Source organism: Fusarium poae (assembly GCF_019609905.1).
Source record: "Fusarium poae strain DAOMC 252244 chromosome Unknown contig_1, whole genome shotgun sequence".
NCBI classification, from domain to species: Eukaryota; Fungi; Ascomycota; class Sordariomycetes; order Hypocreales; family Nectriaceae; genus Fusarium; species Fusarium poae.
Window position 1 is genome coordinate 72240 of NW_025408659.1, and position 18463 is coordinate 90702.

Consider the following 18463-nt stretch of genomic DNA (forward strand, 5'->3'; position numbering starts at 1 on the left):
TCAAGCTTGGGTTGGGCGGCTCAGAACCTCGAACTCGGCGGGCACAGCATCGGCACCAGCACCAGTCATGGCAATTGACTCCTGAAAGAGGGGTAAGTCAGTATTCAGTCAATGTACCAAAGACATCCCATGTAGGGCTGTTGTTAAAACTTACCAGCTCCTCCACCTTCTCATCCGTCAGGCCGGCGATGTTGTACACAGTGCCATCCTCAAGGCCGAGGATGTCGGGCTTGACGCTGGCTTCACACCTGCCGCCATCTGGCTGCTCGGCGGGACAAGACTCGTCTTCGGCGCGCTTACGGCTGAGAAACGTGTAGCTACCGCCCGTACGGTCGCCACGCGAGGTGTAAGACAAGCATATCTCTGAGGCGCCGTCCGAGTTCAGAGACGTTGCGATATATCTGCAGCGGCCACCAGTCCAAGAATTGCCTTGAATGCGCCAGCTTCTTGGGATCTGTTGGGAGCTGTTAGTTCTGACAGATCTGTAAGCCAGAAGGGAAGAGGTTTCACTCACAGCGGTCACGGAAATGCTGACCCTGTTGCTGCTTGACGATTGGCTAAACTCGCAGCATATGTTGGGGTTGACGCCTGTGCAGGCTGTATAAGACCCAATACAGCTATTGCCAGTCCAGCCTCTGATATCTATGGCGGATGCAGTGGCTGCGAGAGTCAGAAGGACGATAGAGAAGTGCATGTTTGAATGCGTGTGGTGGTGTTTAATGCGATGTTATCAAGTTGGAAAGGGGATGCAGGAGTTGTTGGTGCCTCAAGCAAACAAGACCGGAGGAGACACCTGTTTTTATACTATTCTCTGATCAACACGCAACTGCCCTCATTGCAAATAAGAGCAAGGGAGGTTGATATCTTGGCAGATTAAGCATTGGATGCTGCCTTGCCATGGTTATTAGTTTTTGAAGCACAATGCAGCTTGCGGGGTTGTTGTTTTTCTAATATTAATGTTTCTTAAAATTTCGCAAAATCACCCAGCGTCTTATAAATTAATAGCCAGCACTAAATCGTGATGTTCTTTTCTTATTGCACATATTTTCCTTGGTATATTTTCTTACGTTTAGTTTAATCTTATTTCCATAAATATCGTTAACTAACTAATCCCAAATAATTATGAATCTTTGCCCAAGGGCGTATTTGACACGGACCGCTTTAAAGGATCCTCTTTTCAAGACTTGCTCCACATCTGCCTGTCTCTTGGCACGAGTCTCTCGGTCACTACCGCTTTGGGCAACCATAACACTTACGCCAAGAGATCTCTCATAGGGTATTATTTTTAACCTCTGCTGAGATGCATACGCTATGACATTTCGGATTGTAATTTATCAGCCTAAACTCAAACCCCTCAAGGAAAAAACATGAGCCGCTGCATCTGCATCACCTCAGTCTTGGCCTTCGTATATATGTCCTATAGCTGATAGGTGGCCAAACCCAATGCAACGATACTATGTGCCCTCGGACCTTATTTTGACAACCCCGCAGTCACTATCCCCTAGGCCTGCGTGGAAACTACCGCGTTCGACCTCGATAAAACCACTTTTCGCTCGGGACCGGAACAATCGCTGGTATCGCACGCCTTCTCTCCATGGCTTCTCGGTCATCGTTGTTCGTCCTGCATATCGTCCTCTTTTACGGCCGCCAACAAACCCATGCTCAAGTTTATAATGATCTAAAATGCGTCTGTCGGTCGATCCTACATACCTGCACTTATTACAACCCTTACCGTCATCCTTGGGCGGTGATATATATGGGATCCGTTCTATGGTTGGTGATGGCGGTTCCCACTTCTCCAACTCTGCCTGGTTCTTGATAATACCGGGGATTGTGTTGACCGCTTCCTGTACTTGCCTTGCTTCAAATTTCGTTATTGACGCATGGTTATTATTTAAATGTGCCAATACTTCGTTCGCAACGCATGCATATCCACATTTCGTACAAATGGGGAATGGAAATGCGGGTGAATGATAAACGAATGGGTCCATGTTGTATGTGTGTGTTGGAAAATCGGATGGTGGTGACTGGCGGTCTTCTCGGTTGCGACACTTGACGTTTTTATCTCTTTACTCCTGCTATTGCTTTCTTTTGTCTGGCCCCTTAATCTTGAACATTAAACTCTATTGCTGATGGCCTACACTCTGTATCGTGTCTGGCCAATCAAACTGCTTGAATTATCCACTTTCCACGACATCCTCTAATTGACTCCCAAACTTCAACTTGGTATTGTGACTACAAATAAACCGGTTATACCTTAACAATAAAATGGACAAGTCACCTAAATCTCTGCTTTTTAATGATACTGGTTTTATTAAATTACCTGCTGTAGTTTTAATTCGCACCAACCCCCCATTTCTAAATCGCGCCTACCCCCTGTCGTCAATAGCGCGGTTTCAATTTGTATGGGATTCTAATTCGCGCGTACTTCGTGCGATTTGGAATTTGGGGTTAGGCCGGCAAGCCAGATATAAGCTTCCCTCGATATAATGGATCGATGCATCCACTTAAAATGCATTTTATCGATGAAAACCTATGGGTGACCTGAATCCGTTGGGGTGCAATGGATTCAGGTCGTCATTTCATTAGCGCCTTTTTTTTTACTATGGGAATGCAAATGGATTCGGAGCTGCATCCGCCATGCAGCTGGGATAGCCATTGGATAGGTCTCAAAAGAAACCTGATATATAGTTGAGGCACGTCGGAGACTTAGTTTTGGGTTATTTTGAAGGGCTTGAAGTGCAAGAAGGATTCTAGCTTCATTTGATGATTGAGGCATGTTTGGTGGTTGAGAAGTATTTGATTAGATGGTAATGTTGTAGGATGAGGGATTTTTGACTTACTCACTTGTCTGACCCACTCACTTATCAACCACGTTAACTTGCTTTTGCTGTTGCTATGGCTTACATCTTGTCTGAATAATTATATTATTTCCATCTTATACCCTACCCCAAATAACGGGGGTTGTTACTCTTTTCCCCACTTTCCTGAATACACGGGCCAACATACTGAGCGAAACCCAACCAATGATCTTACTGACTTCCATCGGCACCCCGGTCAATTTCAACCACATCAAAACCAATCCAACATATTTTAAATCAATTGCACGGCCTTAATCTGGCTTCAAATAACCTAATATGCGGGGAAAATACTCACCTTATTGTAATGAATTGATGCATACCGGTTTGGGCTATTTTACCTACTGGAATATCTACGACCCTGCCCCTCCACTTTGCTCTACGACCCTGCCCCCCAACTTCAATAGCGCCATTTTAATTTATATGAGAGTTTCTACGACCCAGCAGGCAGAGTCGAAGTCGATTTCTTGTTAGGGTTGCTTCGACTCATTTTCCCACCCTTCATTGGAAAACCTTGGCGCTTTGACTTTACTGACTGATGAACTCAAAATTGCTTAATTTCAGCCATGGATGTCTCTGTCATTCCGGCTCACTCTCCTCTATCCTTCTCCCACTCTATATCCGTTGCAAATTTTGCCTCCGTTTTGTCCAATGTAATCCGGATCTCCTGCTTGATCATGCTTTGATTTCCTTCCATGTCATCATCCATTTCCGCGAGGATCGTCTCCTCTCTAGCATGTTCAACCTCGCCCGCTCACTTCTTCCTTGCTTCAACTTCTCGTCTCGTCTCTGCTGAAATGACTAGTGCCTGACGGCGAAATCAACCAGTAGCCCCCCAATCCTCAATTCGAGCTTCTTAAAGAGCTCCTTATTGTTGAATGTTGGAGGGTTCACCCTCAGCTTTAGGATTAAGGTTTAGGATTAAAGTTTGAAATCCTAAACTTAGATCATAGGGCTTTCATCTAGGACTTTCATCTAGGACTTTCTAGGACTCAAGTCCTAGAAGGAACCAGCCGAAGATATAAGGTCTCAATAGTCCTTCGATTTCGAGAGGATGAAGCAATACACACGATTCACCTTAATATCTGACACTTATAGCCACTGACATCCAGCACCACCATCAGTGCACATGCGTCACTGAGAAATTCATGTATCTCGTCAGAAGTCAGACGTGTGCGATTCAGAGTGACCGCTTGAATCTCACGCAGCCTTCGAAATAATGACTGTAGACTCTCAGCGCTAGCTCCCACGTCAAAAATTCCAGGTCGATCGATGAACTCTCTCATCCAACGATCTAGCGTTACTGCTTCATCGCAGTCCCATCCATTTTGTGACAGAGTCTCTCGGAGTTCTCCACGTCCAAATACATAACATGCTCTTTCGATATATCTCTGTAACTGCACCATCAGCTCGTACTGGATACCGAGCTGTACGCTTGCATTCCCATGTTTATCTTCGTGTCGATTACTACAGGGTGCGTAGATATCCGCTTCATCGAGGGGCTACTGCTCATCATGGATGCTCCCCTCCTGTTCCGGGTCTCTAAATCTGGTAGCGCCCTCCGGCGGCTTGTCGCTGGTCAATGCATCACCATCATCATCATCGTCATGAGGTGGAGGTGGCGAGAAGTCGTCATCGCAAGGCTTCTCCTCCATGTCCTGCACCTCTTACGTATCCCTCTTCTATTGCCTCGGGCTCTGCATCCTTCGTCTGTTGGTAGTCTTGTGCGGCGATCTCGGGCTCGCAAGGGTAGTCGCACGGTGGCATCTGTTCCGTGGCCGACTCCGGTGTCGCGTCCCAACCGGCTTCCTCGTCGGCAACCCTTTCAGGCTCCGCACTAGGGTTAAAAATGCAGTGTCACGTAACCCCAAGCTGCCGCTAGCTAACCCCAAGAGTGGGGTTGGGGTTATTTTGAACCAATCAGCTGCTCGTCTCAGCATCAGATGATTGAGCGTAAAAAATTAAGCGAGATTTTCCATTTTGGTGTCCGATTGTGGATGAATCGCCTCTTAATAGTTCCTAGGTGTCACTTTTAGTAAAAATTGTCTCTCCTATTGAACTTTCTTTTTCTGCTGCTGGCAGATTTTTCCCTTGCCAATCGCCTTCGCGTCTTTCAATGAAATCCTCTTTCACTTGACTATTTCCTTACCCCTGTCGACGCTATGTCGCTTACCCCGCATAGTAGACTGAAGGAGGCTCTGGTCTCTCTGTCTGGCCAATCAAAACCTTAGATACCGACAGGGGTTTCCTCTTTCATCGATGAATCCATAGAGATGTAGCTAACCCTAAGCTAAGATAATTGCTACGGCTGGGACTTTTACTATCATATAAATTAGTATTAGGGAGAAGTACCGTTATTTAGTTTTATTCATTTTGATTGGTCTTACATGTCACGGGTCAGGTTCGGTAATTTCAGGCTGAACAGGATCTATTAGCTACGGATAGGCAGGTCAGGCTCTATTGACAAGACGTAGCTCGGAGAGCTACATTCAGGATCTATCTGGAAGTCGATCTAGAATCTAGGTGATAACGTATCACCACGTAATCTCAGCCCACCTAGGGGTCTAGGGTAGACTGGCCTGGCTTCGAGCTGTGACACTCCCGGGCGTAATGAACACTATCACCGGCCTCTCGGTTAGGGCTTGTAGTAGGTAGGATAAGGCTGCCTTGTGACAGTCTTGGTAGCAGTCTCGGTCTTGTACTTGGTGATGGCAGGCTTCCACTTGTACTTGGTGACCGTGTCGGTTTCGGTTTCCGTCTGAGTCTTGGTGACAGGAGGCTTCCACTTGGTGATGGTGTCGGTCTGAGCCTTGGTGACATAGTTGGTGACGGGGGGCTTCCACTTTGTCACGGTCTCGGTCTTGGTGATGGGGGGCTTCCACGTAAACTTTGTCACGGTCTCGGTCTCGTACTTGGTGACGGTCTCGGTCTTTGTGACAGGAGGCTTGTAGATGGGCTTGGTGACGGCGTAGGTGACTGTTGCGGTCACGGTCTTGGTCTTGGGGGGAGGTGGATAGTAGTGGTCGTTGTTGGGGTTGGGGCTGGCGAAGACCAGAGGAATTGAGATGAGAGGAGCGATGTAGGTTGGAAACTTCATATTGGCGGCTGGAGCGAAGGTATGATGAAAATGTGTTGATGTTCTTGATAGAGTGGTCAGGAGAGTTGAGCCAGTGGTTGAGCCTGAGTGAGTCTCGGAATGAGGAGATCACCAGTCTTATTTATACAAATCATCTACATTCAGATCGTCCACTTCTCAACATCCAACCTCAATCCCGCTCGGACGAATATTGAAAGGCGCTCTTGTTGAGTTGTTCAACATTTTCATCGTCACCGGCCAATCACAATAATCATCTTCAGCCATAACTTATAAGCTCGTATCTGCCGGTAAGCTTGTGTTTATGCAGCCATGAACAAGTATTTAATCCATACCACGAAATCAACATATGGATCCATATCCATTCCATATCCACGCCACGGAACCGGGAACATAAAAAAAGTGTCCAAGCGCACTTGCCACGACCTACTAACCCCACGAGACTTCGCCGAGGAAAAGGATGATGCGATCTAGGACACAGCGATATTTGGATATATCATGGGCTTTTTGCCAAATGAGGATTGACACGAAGGTAGGATAATTATAAGCTAGGGCCCTATGAGGTTCGTTCTCCCGGGCGTAATAAACTCTCTCTCTCTCTCACGGCATATCATGGGCATCCTACAAGGATTGTTTTTCAGCTTGCGCCATGCATATTTCAACGCTGACCTTGACTCAGAAAAGCATGCGACGTCCCTTTTTTTCATCTTCACAAGGAAAAATGCCCCTCAAAGCAGAAAAAAGAGTGGCGGTTACAATTGCCTCCACCATTCCATCATATCTGATCCTCTGAATGTTCCAATTACAATGCTGCCAAGTCACACGGAACTTTCAGCTTTCAACTGTCATGTATGTTTCGGCTTTTCAAGAAGAACTACCTATTGAAAACAGGATGTCCATGTACGTGATGAATGCAACGCTAAGGCCTGGATTCCACGGGCCCACTCTTAGCGTCTATTTCCATCCATTCTACGAGAAGCTGCGTGGATGGAAATGGAATGTGTTGAGACAGTGTGGCTAAGGTGGTCCGACCTGCTGGTGGCTAGGATGTGGATACTATGCAAGGAGCTGTGCTCCTCTCAGACACATGTAACTTAGAACTAACAACAACACAATCAACCCCTTTTTGTTTCACCAGAATGGACCGCCAGCCTGTCCACAACAAACTGTTTTCAGACTGTAGGAATATGTCATAACCCAGAAAACCCCCCAGCTCCGTGACTCTCGATCTTTAGGCATCTAAACTAAAATTGAACTGGAACCCTAGTGGTGAATTGTGCTGCCTTAGTCATTTAGAGATCACCCTATCGGCCCATCACATCCCAACCTTTGATGGAAGAGCCAGCTGATGACCCTCGAGAATAAAGTCATCGGGAGACTATCAATTCTCATAATGAGACCTTCGGCTGCATGTGGCCATTGGCTTAGGTACGAAGAGATGAACCAGCATTAACTTAAAATGGCATGCCAGCCTCACCGGTCGAACGGAAGCGTATCCGTGTGCGAGAATGTCTCCTTTCAATTTTCTTGAGAACAGAGCAGCCCCATCATGATTCGTTTAAATATCATTGTTGGTTGCATGGCTGCGCTGGGCATTGATGAAAAGGGAAGCGGCTGCATATTTTCAACCCTTACAGATAACAAAGCAACAGGCCTCAGACATTCCTGAATTGTGATGTGTGAGCCTTGGAAGCCATCAGTTCCGTCTTTGATTGGACGCCACTTGGCTGGCACCTGTCCTGACCGGACGCCAAGAATCAATAGCGGGGAGCTGAACTTATTGCTTTAGTATTGTCGTATTGAAAGATTTGAGCTAGCCTCAGAAAAATAAGAGCAGCGTGTTCACTGTGTGGTGTTCTCAGACTTTGGATTGTAATTTTAACCACAAGCGCCAATATGCATGACGAGTCACCTCCAGTCACCCTCTGATAGACCTAAGAACATTTATAAATACTGCCTCTACCTCCTCTTTTATCTTTCTGTTCTCTTCATTCTTATTACCTCCTTTCAGTATCTTGCAACCCCTCTAATCTCATTCAATTATATTTTACTATCCCGAAACAATAAATCTACCTCTCTAAAATGAAGTTCCTCCCAGTTCTCGCTATCTTCTTCGCCAGCGTCCTCGCTACTCCTCCTGGTTATGGTGGTGGCGGCGGCGGCAGCGGCAGCAATTTTGATGCCTGCCCTGGAGCTCTCTATAGCCAGACTCAGTGCTGTAGTGCTGGTGTTGGTGATATTGTTGATGTTGACTGTTCCAACCGTAAGTAATAACTAACAATTATCTTTTATTCGAATATCAGAAAAAGGCTAATTACTGAAACAGCTACTATTACTCCTACAAGCATCAATAGCTTCAAGGCCAATTGTGCCAGTATTGGCAAGCGTGCCCGTTGCTGTACTATCCCTATTGTAAGTTAACCTTTCTCTACAAAAACCTAATGTTAGCAAGGGATAACTAGGTATTTACTAAAATACTCTTAAAGCTTGGACTGGGTGTTCTCTGCCAGAGCCCTGATAGCACTTAAACGCTGGAACAACAAGTTACTCAACCATTATGCCCTGTGGCTTAGTGGTTAGCTGCAACCGTAACATGTTACGACTCCAGTTGTTACGTCACGTGTACCCCACCGTATTTCTCCTTCTTAGAGCTTAATGTTCGAAAACTTCCAATTAGTGCTAAGACCCAGCAACTAACTTAGCACTAATTGCTTGACAACTTCCCTAATCCCATACATTCAAGGATAGGAGACATTTATTAGCGTTTTTTTTATAACTTGGCTTCCTAGCTATCAATATACTGTCTTTACTTCAACAAGCCTTACCTGCATGTGACGGGTGAAGGTTCCCAAGGGATAAACTAGTCCGTACTGGTTTATGTTGGCAGAGTCGTAGGGCGTTGTCACTGAGCGTTGCGAAGTGTCACGTCTCTTAATAGTGAATAGAGCGGGTTAGGCGTATTCAGGTAAAGAAGTTTTGTTGATAGCTGGTAGGCCATCGTACTATCTAGTGCTAAGCGAATGTATATATACATGAGGTTATGCAGGTCGAACGAGGTCGGTTCGACTCTGTTCGTCATGCAAGTCGAATGGGGTCCGTTCGACTTGTATAGGGTAGGTCTATTCTAAGTGGTGGAAAACGTGGGGTATGTTATCTCACGTGGGTGGAGATTAGTTGGGTCGTAACACGCCGGCTTAGTATCTTATTTGCCTGTTCAAGATCTTGGACCCTGGTCTCTAATAAGGCAACCTTATGCATAACTATCTTTGTTCCCTTGGAAGAAGACCTCAATGCTTCTAGAATCGACTCTGGAGAGCTACTTTTATGCCTTTTGATTCTCCTTTCAAGATATTCAAGCTGAGAGTCGGCTTCAAGGATAGTCTTTGGGGTCTTTGAGACCCAAGGGGTCGAGGGGCTAACTACCTCCTCCACAGGCGTTGGAGTCCGCAGCTGCACATCGAGCTTCGAGATTACACTTTCTGGGTCGAGAGGAGCAAGTCCGGCTCCACTAAAGGCTGCTTTAATATTTTTCTCTGTCATTGTGGCCTGGTAGGCGGTGTAAAAAGCCGGCAAGAACTCGGTTTTGGAAATGTGGGTTACAGAGCATCTGATCAAATGCTCGATTTCTCGCCCATAAGCCTTCTTAAGCAGGCCAAAGCACCCGACATCAAGAGGCTGCAGCAGATGAGACGAATGAGGCGGTATACAAAGCGTGATGATTTTATTTGCCTTGCAATATCTCTCAAAGTCGACCGAGTGGTGACTTTGGTGTCCGTCGAGGATCAGGAGACGATAGCGATTCTTTGATTGCTTGGTAGTACACCGGTCGAAGTGCTTTAGCCACTCGAGGCCTATCTCGTTATCTGTCCAGCCATTAGGACTCGTCGCAATAGCCCAATCGCCCGGGAGGTTGCTTTCTCGGTACCAGTGGGCGAGGTGATATTGGCCCGCACCTATGATGAACGGCGGGATCGCTTGGCCCTCGGCATTGATCGCCTGAATGACTGTAATCCATTCCCGGTTTCCAGGCTGCACTGATTTTGGTCTTCCACGCCTTTCAGCATCTGTGACGACCATTCCGCTCGCAATAACGCCCATCATAAAGCCAGTCTCGTCAAAGTTGTAGATTTCATCAGGTCGGATGCCATACTTCGCAATTACATTTGCTACGAGCCTAAACCAGTTGCGAATAATGGTCGGATCTTCACATTTGGCTCTCTGGTAGTCATATTTACGGGGAAAATGCGTCTTGAGGTCTTTGTGTCGCTTGACGAAGTTAGAGGCCCAGCGCTTGCCGACAGGCGGCGTCTCGCGGTCGGCGAGCAATCGGTTAGCCATCTCCTCAACACAACGCAGTCGCGGGGGAAACCCTCGCGAATCCAGATCGAGAATGAACTGAACTATGATCTGTTCTTCTAGATCAGATAGTTTGCGTGATTTTGGGATAGAATCACGCGTAGAAAGGATACCCTTCTGTCGGCGATATAAAGTCCAATAACGGACCTGGTAGATGCCTGCGGCGCGTCGGAGACTTAATTTTGGGTCATTTTGAAGGGTACGAAGTGCAAGAAGAATCCTAGCCTCAATATTTGGGTCTGACATATTTGGTGGTTGAAAATTAATTGATTAAGTTGAGAAGATGTAAATTGCGGGATTTTTTGTTGCACTCGCTTGTCTGTTGCACCCGCTTATCATGTACGTTATTCAGTCTAAAGTCCGCTGAAGATATGAATCTTGTAACCGAGACTACGCTTCGGGCTTCTTAGCATAAGTAACGCAACTATGAACGGTTAGCCATAATCTCTCACAGGAAAGCAAAACACTCACATGGGCCAATAAGCATGGATCTTGGGGTTATTCCAGTCCTGTCTCAGCTTCACCAAAAACACCTCGACCTCCTCACGACTCCAACCCAGTCCTCTTGTAAAAGGCGCCATGGTCAGCGCCCCCAGAGCCGAGGCTGCATTGACGTTATTCCACTGACCAAGCTCCTTGTACTTCTTATCCTTGGGCCAATGGTTGGTAGGCCACTTATAGCGCGTCTCAACAACATCAACAAATCCCACCTCTTTTAGCATATCCTTGAAGTTAGTCGTACGTTCGAACAAGCGATTGAACTTTCCGGCTGCTTCGTCGAGAAGTCGGCACCATTTGTACATGGTATGGTCTTCCTTGAGGGTGCCATCGTCGCTGCCCATGATGACATCGACATCCTGCAGTTCAACGTAGCCGCCTGGAGCTAGGTTCCTGTTTACGTCAGTATAGTTCATTTTTTGAATGGCGAGACTCGTTTTACTGGTAGATCTTGGTGAAATACGACTTCCAGTTCTGAATGCTGAAGTTCATGAATCTGCTGTGAATAAAGTCAAAAGGTTCGCTGTATGTCCATTCCTCGTCGATATCATCGATCTCGAAGCGAACGTTCGGTGGTACACTATGAACCATCAGCCAAATTCACGGTGCTTGGAGGTTTTACTCATACAAGCTTGGCTGGCTCGGTGAGAGGTCAACACCAATGACCTGTCTTGTTAGCGGCTGTTCTGCATAAGCTTTAATGGCGTAGCTCACTGTTGCCTCGGGATGCTCGTCGCCAAAGTCAATCGCCCAGATACCGGTTCCAGTGCCAACGTCGAGGACACGCTTAACCTTGGAACCGGGAAGGTTAGGAGGGCTCAGACCGAGCTTGTTATCAAGAGTAAGCAAGAACAAGTTATGTTGCAGATCTGTATTGTTGATTGTTACTATTATGCCACGTCGGCAGCAACTGAGAGTACAAACCTAATCTTTCGTTCTCCTCGTCATCGTTGGGGAGGTTGTATTCTGCGATTGGACACGTCAGTGATATGCCTTGTATATGTAGCAGAGGAGATACATACTGCCGTCGCGAAAAGCATGATATGTTCTTCCATTTTCTTGACGGAAATCAAGAATTGAGCTTCTCAAGCTGTGTGTTGAGGATGTATTATCCTACGACATAAGATCAGCAACAAAGGTCTGTAAGATGATGGCCAAGGGCTGATCTCATACCGCACCAAGTGACGAGTCTGCGTCAGAGTGCTGGTGCTGTTAGCTAGCTTCTGTGGGTTGGTTCCAGCGGGAACTAACGTTATCGTCAACGTCTACGACGGGGTGCGCCTCAATGGTGGTCATTGTTGATTGCAGATCTTTGCTCTCAAATTATAAGAAGTCCCAGAAACTAACTACCCGTGGATTCGACCTAACGGAGACCCCACTCATAGAGTGGGCGGCAAAATTCTGGGACAAGGGCAAAATTCTGGGACAGCCAAATAGGTGTAAATAGGTGCAAAAGATTGGTATTTTCATTCAGTCTTCGTCACTTTTGGTCCGAATTAAATAGAGATTGCTAAAATGATAGTATTGGATTGATTTAAAGCTATATCCAAGAGCATTTTATTATGCGATGTATATTTCTCGCTGTGTTGCGGCCGAAAGTTGATGTGATTACTGAGGAACCGTCAGACTTGCTTCCTTCGGCATAAGGTCTTGTGACTTACCTGCCCGGCCTCCCTCCCAACAGGGAAAGTGCCGACGATATAATTTACTGTGTATTTCGCGGGCGAAGCGTATCCATGATTCTGTGATATGTGGAGGAGAAATTCCTTTCAAATTCAACAGGCGGAGGAGGGAGAGGAGGAAGGTTGGGCTCTTCTTGCGTAAGATCAACTACCTCGATGACTTCCTCATTGAAATCGGAGTCATCTGATTCTCCTGTGACGAGGTTTTCAAGTAACCCATCTTCTTGTGTGTTGCTGAGTTTAAATTCAACTCCATCGCTCGAAGGAAGTGCAGGCATATCTTGCAACGGGCTGCGATAAACACCAGCAGCTGTTGCACCACGAAGGCGCTCGTAGAAACGCTGCTGAGCAGAGGAACCGCTCGTATCATAGTAAAATCCGTTCCCAGGCGTTGCAGGCGAAGCTTCTCGTGATGCCGGAGCAATAGTAATAACATCATCCTGTATATCCTTGTTCTTCCACTCCTTCCACCGCTTGAAGCTAATATGAATCGGCTTCCCGTTGTTATTGATATCGTATTTGTGTTGCTTCTTCCACTCGATTTTCAGGCGATCATCCTCTTCTTTCTGCAGTTGCCTCCAAGTGCGATGTTGCCGGCGAAGCTCTTCTGCTTGCTCTTTTTGCGTTGTAGTGGCAACTTGCTCTTCTATCTGCTGCACCGTTGTGCTGTTCACGTAGAGGCCGGTGGGATGAACTCTTCTTCTACGCATCTTTCGACTATTTGCAGCGGAAATGCGGTCAAGGCGGTTCTTGATATGACTTTCGGCAAAGGAATTTAGTACTATTGCTTCGTTGAGAACGTCGTCAATAGTGCTGTATGCCTCGCGAGTAGGCGAGCTGAATCGTTCACGATAGTTGTGCCTGATGTGACGAGAAATCTCCCGAGCATCTCGGAATCGTGATTCTTGGGGAAGTAGGGATTGGATTGCAGGGGAGGCTTGAGAGAGGATAGACTTCTGCTTTTCCTTTAGCTTTTGTATGACTTCTGTGCCGTCAGGAGGAAATATTCCACTTCTCTCAAACCCGTTAATGATATTGTGCTTTGTGAAGCTTTCATCGATGATCTTCTGCAAGCGAGCAACAAGATCCGAGCGCTTGAAGTTCAGAAATCCCTCGCGGATGTGCTTGCGAAGTGCCTTCTGATGTGCAAGCTTGAGAAGCTGAAAGACTCCTACATCAAGCGGCTGTGTGAGATGCGTTGAGTGAGGCGGAAGCACGAAGATCTCGATATCAAAGCGCAGGCAATATTTCATAAATTCCAAGGAAGTCTTGCCTGTAAAGCCATCGATAACAAGAAGTCGCCAAATCTTTTCCTTCTCAGGCCGCTCAAAGTAAGGCCTTTCCCAAATGAAATCAGGATTATCGATATCTCTCATAAACTCATCACAGCCGTACCAATCAGTAAAGTTTATACCAAGAGCTCTTGCCTTTGCTGTTGCTGAGAAGGAATGCAGGTTGAAATGACGAATCCAATCCATTGAGATTTCTGCATTAGAAAAGCCGGTCTCAGAGCGTGCAAAGCGAATATTCTTATCCAAATCATTAACATCCCACCCTTCTGTTGGCCACGATTTGAAGATCATAAACGGAGGGATAGTATCTATTAAGTACTATTAGAATAAACTACAGAATCAAGAGAATACTCACATCCTTCAGCATTTACAGCCCCGATCATCGTAGCCGACTCGCGGTTCGAAAAAGCAACAATCTCGTGTTTTGTGTTGCGTTTTTTCCTCACGATGACCACCTCAAGCCGCTCACGCACAACGCCTATTCGTATGCCGCATTCATCGGCGTTCAGGATCTGAGATGGCCCGATATCTCTTCTCTGCACAACATCAGCAAGGTTAGTATAGAAATCCTCAACCTCCTGAACTTCGCGTGCTTCGAATTCTGCTCTCTCACGATCAAATGCCCGTACTAACTTCTTCTTCTGTAGCTGCGGATTATCCTCAAGAAAGCGTTTATACCATCCTTCTCCAACTGGGTGCAATGGAGGAGTTCGTGATGCCCTCAACTCGTTTGCGGCTGCTTCAATAACTGACTGATTTGCAGGAAATCCACATCTCTCGAGCCACATAACGTATGCAACGACCGCGCGCTCCTCACTTTCATCGAGATTCCTTGGCCTTCCAACGCTTGTATCACTAAAAGCCGGCTTTCCAGCGAGCTTCAGCGATCGAAGATGCCTCCCTACAGCGCTCTTGGAGGTGTGATGCTTGACGGCGGCATCCCTTATAGTGATAGGCTTTCTTCCGTTACGCTTGGGGCGGTTTTGTGATACAAGGACCTCCCGGGCGGCTCGTACAGCATCGTTGACGCGATACGGATACGGCATTTTATCGGCTAGATCAAAAAGGCAGCTTCATAAATGAGAGTCGACTGAATTATACGTATGTGTGTATTGGAATTCATTGGACTTGGCGGGTGATTCTAATGAAGTTCCGACAGGGCGGGGTATCCGGCTGTCCCAGAATTTTGCCCTTGTCCCAGAATTTTGCCGCCCACTCTATGAGTGGGGTCTCCGTTAGGTCGAATCCACGGGTATTGTGAAACGTTTATTTGTTTTCTGTCCATGGGAACTTAAATGCCGCATGTCGTATGCACATGATCCGAGCTTTAAAGCCTGCATTGTTGGCGACTGATACGTGGGCGCCCGGGCGCTCAAATATCCTTGGGCGCCTGGGCGCGCCCACTGACTAATCACCACACAATACCTTCTCCCATTGGTGCTTATGAGTCGCGCTCTGCACCGTGCAAGTCCTTTGTGTCATGCTAATAATAACGAAAAGAAAAAAAGAAAAAAAGATTCACATCTCTACTATTATACATTGTTCAGTCTTGCCCCCTACAGAGTGCAAGGCTTGCTGTTCTAGGCTATCCCTCTCGGCGCTTTCCCAGATATCTTTCATGCCTCTCCTCTTGGTTGCTAGTGGGTCGTCACCCATCTCTTTTGCAACCTGGGCTTCAACGCGTTTGTCTTCTGCAGTGCACCAATCTAGATATGCCATCATCTCTTCTTTTGTCCAGTCTCGAGATCCCGTTTGAGTCGCACAACGCTTAGACATCTGTTTATAATCCAAGCATGGTAAAAGCATAACCACGAGGTTTCGCCCAGGAATTTATAGCTGCAAGAAGAGCTTCACGTGAACTGAATATACCTTCCGGGGGGAGGGCATCCTCCACGAACGTTTGGGCCATTTCTAACATCCAGTTTGATGACTGATTATTGCTGCTGCAGAGCGCGACTCATAAGCACCAATGGGAGAAGGTATTGTGTGGTGATTAGTCAGTGGGCGCGCCCAGGCGCCCAAGGATATTTGAGCGCCCGGGCGCCCACGTATCAGTCGCCAGTGTTAGGGTTATGCTGACTAATGGGGGACCCGTGAGTGTACGGACCCGTCCCCCTATTGATCGCCATATATATGACTAAGCAAAGACCGAATTAGGTCTAGCGTAGTACGTAAGCCTAAAAGAGGGGAAATCGTCAGGCCAGATAGCTTCTACAGAAGACACAAGACAATACAGATCAATGACCAGCAATCGGGTTCAACAGGTTGAAATACCTTATAACTAATTGAATATTAAAGATATTGTTAGCGATTAAAGTAAGATATATATATAGATATATTATAATAGATATATTATAATAGATAGTTATCATAAATATCTTTCCCTAATTTGTAAATAAATTCTACGAGCGCCCTCTCATTCACTCAGAGCTCCACTTTCCTTTCTCGTCTAATCTCAATCTCTCGCCATCTTTCTCCTCTCCACAACTTCCTCCTCACATCATCATACGCCCAAAACACCACAAATGCCCTCTCGCACCGAAAAAGAAAGCTCGTACACCGCCGCTGCTCTGTATAAAATTCCGAATTATACCCACGCGAACGAGTTTCTCCTTTCGTGGAATAACCGGGGAGCGGAAGGGGCCTGCTCGGGTTCGCAGTTCATCTGGTCCCCGAGCGCGATCTTGCAGTCTATCTGGAGGTCAAAGGTCGCCTGTTGGCGGAACCAGTTTTTCTTCTCGGCCTGCGATACAAAGGCTTTGCGGCGCTGGCGCTGTTGTAGTGATAAAGTAAGTATACATCTTGTCTTGTTATGCTAATTTAATCGGTAGCTTTTTATTCATTATGGTGTATTTGGTCGATATTGGCGAGATCAAGGCTGTGATAGAATGGCAGCAGAACGACACAAGACAGTGGCTGGCCGAGTCTGATCCGCCCACTTCCTCGATCCAATTCTCGTTGCGTCTGGATAAATCATGCGCATTTTTCGAGATCATGATTCCCATCCGATACAAGGAGCATCCAACTGGTTCAGCTGTTTACGTTCGCATCACCCCCGAATCCATGACCAGCCTCAAGCACTCCATAAAAGACAATGCTCCCGACGCCAGCGACCTCGTGTTTCCCTCCGCGACATGTCTTGACCTCGAGCTTGCCAAGCCAATCTCGATCCTGATTCCAACATTCATCAATGAGCCAGTCGTGCCAGCCCGACCGCGTTCAGGGAAGATACTCGACTCACTTTCCGAGCTCCTATATACGACGTCTCTGCGTATCTATGTCCCAGAGGACACTTTATCTCTGGAACAGCTAGACTCTATCAGCACAGCAGTCTCGCAAAAGCACTTAAAACCCTTTACTGGCCCAGAGTTTGATGTTTCGCGATTATTCACCGGCAGTGGCGCCAAGGTCACAGCTCTCCCCAAACCCCCGCCCCCTTCGTATAACAAAGCCGCCGTCCAATCGAGCATACCTTTATACAACGAATCCGCAACCTTTGATCCACCTACCAACAAGCGCAAACGATGCCAAGAACCAGTCGAAAAAAGCGGTCCAATCTGGGACAAACTGCGGGAACTCGAGACCATAATGCAACATCGCGCATCGCAAGATGCACTTGTCCAACAGCAACAGACTAAGATCGTCGAGCTACAAGACAAGATTGCGAGCAATGAGAAGCGGATCTTCGATTTAGAGGCTCAGGTCGCAGATCTTCAACAGGCACGAGATGCGCCCGACGGGAAGCGGCTTCTGGATTTAGAGGCCGAGGTCGCCGGTCTACAACAGGCACATCATGATGCCAATGACGCAGGCGCTGTTGAATTAACAGAAATCAGAGACGATATGCGTACTCTAGAAGGAATGATTGACTTTGCGCATGAGAAAGACGACGAGGAGTTCAAAGAGAGGCTAAAGGAGGATGTGCTTGAGGAGTTAATTCAGAGGATATCGCGTGGCTAGGATTGCATCACGGTATGTTATTGACACAGACCTATGTGACACTTACTGACCGATATATGACAGTCTTGGCTAAGATTCGGGTGCAGAATGGCTAGGTGGGCGATAGGACACGGCGTCGCATGAACTTGACCACGAAACTAAAACGCGATACACCTGTCTACTCACGGCATATCTTGGTCCCTGCCACATCCCATCCGGCCGCCGCGCTCATCGGTCTATCTACACCACGCTCGTGACACATCTTAAAGAGGTTGCCATCGGGTTCTCCCTAAGGCTGGCTTTGTTGCATTTCGTCAAGATTAACATGGTGGTGAGCTGAGTTATACGCGATTGTTAAAACACTTGGTGCTCAGTTCCGGGCAACTCTGTCGGAGCCCGTCAACCCCTGCTCTTGACCCGCGAGACCACGTTGTCGTCGTCGCTCACATCGTCGGTATCGTCTTCATAATCTCTTTGCGTCTTACTTTCTGATCCCCGCCGCATCCTTTTTTACTGTCACAGCCACCCGTCATTTGCGTCATCCATTACCCCAACCCAGTCCCATTATGCCATCAAACCTTCCAGCAGTCTAGAAGCATTCCAACGCGAGAAAAAGCTCTTACATGACAGAATAATCGCCGCGGTGGGAACGGGGATTGACGCAGTGGATACCCCATCGAGATGGCCATGTCAGACTGTGGCACAAACTTTATTGCCCAGTAGCGTTGCCTGCCCAGACTCGGT

At 47.1% G+C, this 18463-nt stretch overlaps 6 protein-coding genes across 6 annotated transcripts; 2 read left to right on the forward strand and 4 right to left on the reverse strand.

Annotated features, from left to right (window-relative positions):
* On the reverse strand, positions 1 to 694 carry FPOAC1_012861 (uncharacterized protein; the record flags this gene model as incomplete). Its single annotated transcript, XM_044857204.1, has 3 exons — positions 1 to 81; positions 155 to 454; positions 515 to 694. The coding sequence occupies 3 exons, from the start codon at positions 692 to 694 to the stop codon at positions 1 to 3; spliced, it is 561 nt and encodes a 186-aa protein (XP_044701387.1).
* A 3237-nt stretch (positions 695 to 3931) lies between these two features.
* FPOAC1_012862 (uncharacterized protein) lies at positions 3932 to 4513 on the reverse strand (the record flags this gene model as incomplete). Its single annotated transcript, XM_044857205.1, has 2 exons — positions 3932 to 4325; positions 4365 to 4513. 2 exons carry the CDS (start codon positions 4511 to 4513, stop codon positions 3932 to 3934), a joined length of 543 nt encoding a protein of 180 aa, XP_044701388.1.
* A 980-nt stretch (positions 4514 to 5493) lies between these two features.
* Positions 5494 to 5955, reverse strand: FPOAC1_012863 (uncharacterized protein; the record flags this gene model as incomplete). Its single annotated transcript, XM_044857206.1, has 1 exon — positions 5494 to 5955. The coding sequence occupies one exon, from the start codon at positions 5953 to 5955 to the stop codon at positions 5494 to 5496; it is 462 nt and encodes a 153-aa protein (XP_044701389.1).
* Positions 5956 to 8034: 2079 nt separating this feature from the next.
* On the forward strand, positions 8035 to 8480 carry FPOAC1_012864 (uncharacterized protein; the record flags this gene model as incomplete). The annotated part of the gene is made up of 3 exons (XM_044857207.1): positions 8035 to 8215; positions 8279 to 8364; positions 8439 to 8480. 3 exons carry the CDS (start codon positions 8035 to 8037, stop codon positions 8478 to 8480), a joined length of 309 nt encoding a protein of 102 aa, XP_044701390.1.
* Positions 8481 to 10698: 2218 nt separating this feature from the next.
* On the reverse strand, positions 10699 to 12102 carry FPOAC1_012865 (uncharacterized protein; the record flags this gene model as incomplete). The annotated part of the gene is made up of 9 exons (XM_044857208.1): positions 10699 to 10732; positions 10780 to 11199; positions 11249 to 11386; positions 11435 to 11472; positions 11521 to 11675; positions 11731 to 11772; positions 11829 to 11919; positions 11980 to 12009; positions 12058 to 12102. 9 exons carry the CDS (start codon positions 12100 to 12102, stop codon positions 10699 to 10701), a joined length of 993 nt encoding a protein of 330 aa, XP_044701391.1.
* Positions 12103 to 16624: 4522 nt separating this feature from the next.
* FPOAC1_012866 (uncharacterized protein) lies at positions 16625 to 17740 on the forward strand (the record flags this gene model as incomplete). The annotated part of the gene is made up of 1 exon (XM_044857209.1): positions 16625 to 17740. The coding sequence occupies one exon, from the start codon at positions 16625 to 16627 to the stop codon at positions 17738 to 17740; it is 1116 nt and encodes a 371-aa protein (XP_044701392.1).
* Positions 17741 to 18463: the final 723 nt, after the last annotated feature.